General features: G+C 56.4%; 1 protein-coding gene across 1 annotated transcript in view; it reads right to left on the bottom strand.

The window, feature by feature from the left end:
- PTPN23 (protein tyrosine phosphatase non-receptor type 23) overlaps positions 1-2,185 on the bottom strand; it is a 38,528-nt gene extending 36,343 nt beyond the window's left edge. Inside the window, exon 1 of the mRNA XM_004703989.2 lies at positions 2,074-2,185. Within this exon, the coding sequence (XP_004704046.1) occupies positions 2,074-2,157 (84 nt within the window). The 5' untranslated portion in view covers positions 2,158-2,185. The remainder of the gene's footprint in view (positions 1-2,073) is intronic.
- Between the last annotated feature and the right edge of the window lie 415 nt (positions 2,186-2,600).

Below are 2,600 nucleotides of genomic sequence, written 5' to 3'. Positions count from 1 at the left end.
AGAGCCTTTTCTTGTTCTGGGCCCCACTCAAAATTGGAGGCTTTTCGTGTCACTTGATAAATAGGTCGAAGTAGAACACCCAAGTGAGGGATATGTTGCCTCCAAAATCCGAAGAGGCCCACTAGGCGTTGAGCCTCTTTTTTAGTCATTGGGGGCGCTAAATGCAATAGCTTATCCTTCACTTTAGTAGGAATATCTCGAATATTTCAAACACCTAGTCCACAGAGCCACCAGAGCTCCTCAGTAGGGCCCCTACCACTAACCACTACCACCCCTCACTGCCAGGAGTCCATGCTGACTCTCAGGGACCTCACAGGATGGAGGAGAATCACCACTGTGAGTTCCCGCAGCTGTAAATCGTGAAAAGCCTCATCTTTCTCCAGTGAAGCACCTGTGGGATTCTAACTATTGACCTGTGGTTACCAGCCCAGCAAGTAAACCACCTAAAAAAAACTGAGCGGGGTCAGGGAGAACTCTGAATGGCAAACTGCAGCTGGCCTTTATTCCCTAGGAACAAAGAATTCTCTTGTATTTTAGGGGGTGGGGAACATCCATCTTATTGTACTTGTATAAAAGAGCAGAAGGAGAGGAGACCAAAGTCTGTGGATGAGAACAAAATTCTGGAATTAGTCTAACTTCCTGGTTCTACAGAGGGAAGAGGCTAAACTAAAAGCTCAACAGCATACACACAGTTAGTGGCTGAACTAAGGCCGCAGAAATATAGAAAGAGGAAGGGAGACAGCTTCTCGAGAAACCACCACTAAACCCATTTTTCTACCACCACTCCTCTCAAGCACAATGAGGGAAAGGCGCTGGCAGCGGCAGCACTATCAGCAGCAGGCTGCCCACCTGCAGTACTCTCCCATTTCATGTCTGCTCTGGCCCTCAACGCTCATTGGTGGCTCTTCCCAACCCACCTAGGGGCATCCTCACAGGGCACCTGATCTCTCCTCACAGGCTTCAGGTAACACCACACCTTGCTGCCTGGCCCATTCAAAACACCGACTGGAATGGGTTTCCCCGGGAGCTACACTGTTTAGACCTCCAAAAATCCAAACCAAAATCACTGCCGTGGACCCTGTACTGACTCACTTCGACCCTAGAGGACAGTGGAGAACTGTCCCTGTGGGATTCCGAGACTGCAATTCTTTAAGGGGTAGAAAGCCCCTGTCTTTCTCCCAAGGTGCAGGTTCAGAACCACTGGCCTTGTGGATGGCAGTCAAACTCGTAACCGCTACACCACCAGCGCTCCTCTGCTTCCAGCTACGGTTTTGAAACCAGTAGCCTTAAAGTCCACTCCAACTCACGGCGGCGGCGACCCCATCTATTTCAGAATTGAACTGTGCTCCACAGGGTTTCCAATGGCTAATTTTTTGGACCTCGGTCGCCAGACCTTTCTTCTGAGGTGCCTCTGAGTGGGCTCCAGCCTCTAACCTTAAAGCTACCAGGTGAACGCACTAACCGTTGGCACCACCCAGAGCTTCCACGGAAAACAGTGACCCCTCCCAAAATTCAACACGGAATTTTATCTCTTGATTCGATGAGGCTCCCAAATAGAGAAGACCGTACAGAATTGCACCAGGTGTCGAAAAGACCACTGGAATGCGAAGTCACGGGGGTTCACACATCCTAAGTCCTCCTTAGCCGTCGGTCCCAAGGGGATCGTGGATGCACGTCGTACAGACCAGGCACAAGGCCGTTCAAGTAGGTGGTGAGGGCCGCTCCTTACCGCCCACCCCCACCGCCGACCCTGAGGGGCGTAGAGGAGGGGCGGAGCGTCACACGGAGGAAGTGGGGTGCCTCGGGGAGAAGCGCCATGGCTCAGGAATGAAGTGGGAAAACGGATTCCAAAGAGGATACGGCGCCAGCCCCGGGGGGTAAGGGGGCAGAGGGACTGGGGCGTTGACCGGAGGGCGCAGGGGCACGAGCCAGGGCAGCGGAGCCCGCCGAGGCCCCTGCGGGCCTCCCTCGACTGCGACAGGGCCCGGGGAGGTGAGGGACGCACAGGGGGCGTCACGCGCTGGCGGACGACGGAGGTGCGCCGGGAGGGGCGGGAGGGGCAGGCGCTCTCACCTTCTTCACGGCGGGTTGGAAGTGGAAGTCGCCAGCCTCTTTCAGGTCCAGCCAGATCATGGGCATTCGGGGAACGGCCTCCATGGCGGCCACTGCCCGCCGGGGCCCCGGCCGCTCCCCTTGCTGCCTCGGCTGCTGGCTCAGCCGCGCGCCCCACCCCGCCCCTCCACGCCGGAAGTACCTCGTCACGAGGGGACGGAAAAGTCCCCCGGGGCCTGCTGGGAGATGTAGTCCTGGTCCCACCCGCGCAGCCTTTTGCGCATGTGCACTCGCCTCTGCGCATGCTCACTCTCCTTCCCGTGGAGGGCTGAAAAGGGACCTCCTACGCGAGGCGTTAAGAGTTTTGGAGAATAGTAGTCTTTCTCCTCCACTAGGCTGCGCGGCCAAGCGCATGCTCTTTCCTTTTTCCGGGAGACAAACCGACTCAGCGTCATTCCTTCCTCAGGGGACGGGCACTAGGGCCCTCTGTCAATGCCGTACCCCGAGGTGCTAGGGCTGTGGGGAACGGGACTGGTTTCCCAGAACGC

Source organism: Echinops telfairi, unplaced genomic scaffold, assembly GCF_000313985.2.
Source record: "Echinops telfairi isolate 266 unplaced genomic scaffold, ASM31398v2 ScPeMD7_7420;HRSCAF=8458, whole genome shotgun sequence".
Classification (NCBI taxonomy): Eukaryota; Metazoa; Chordata; class Mammalia; order Afrosoricida; family Tenrecidae; genus Echinops; species Echinops telfairi.
The sequence above is the reverse complement of the archived record's forward strand: the minus strand, read 5'-3'. Positions and strand labels throughout refer to the sequence as shown.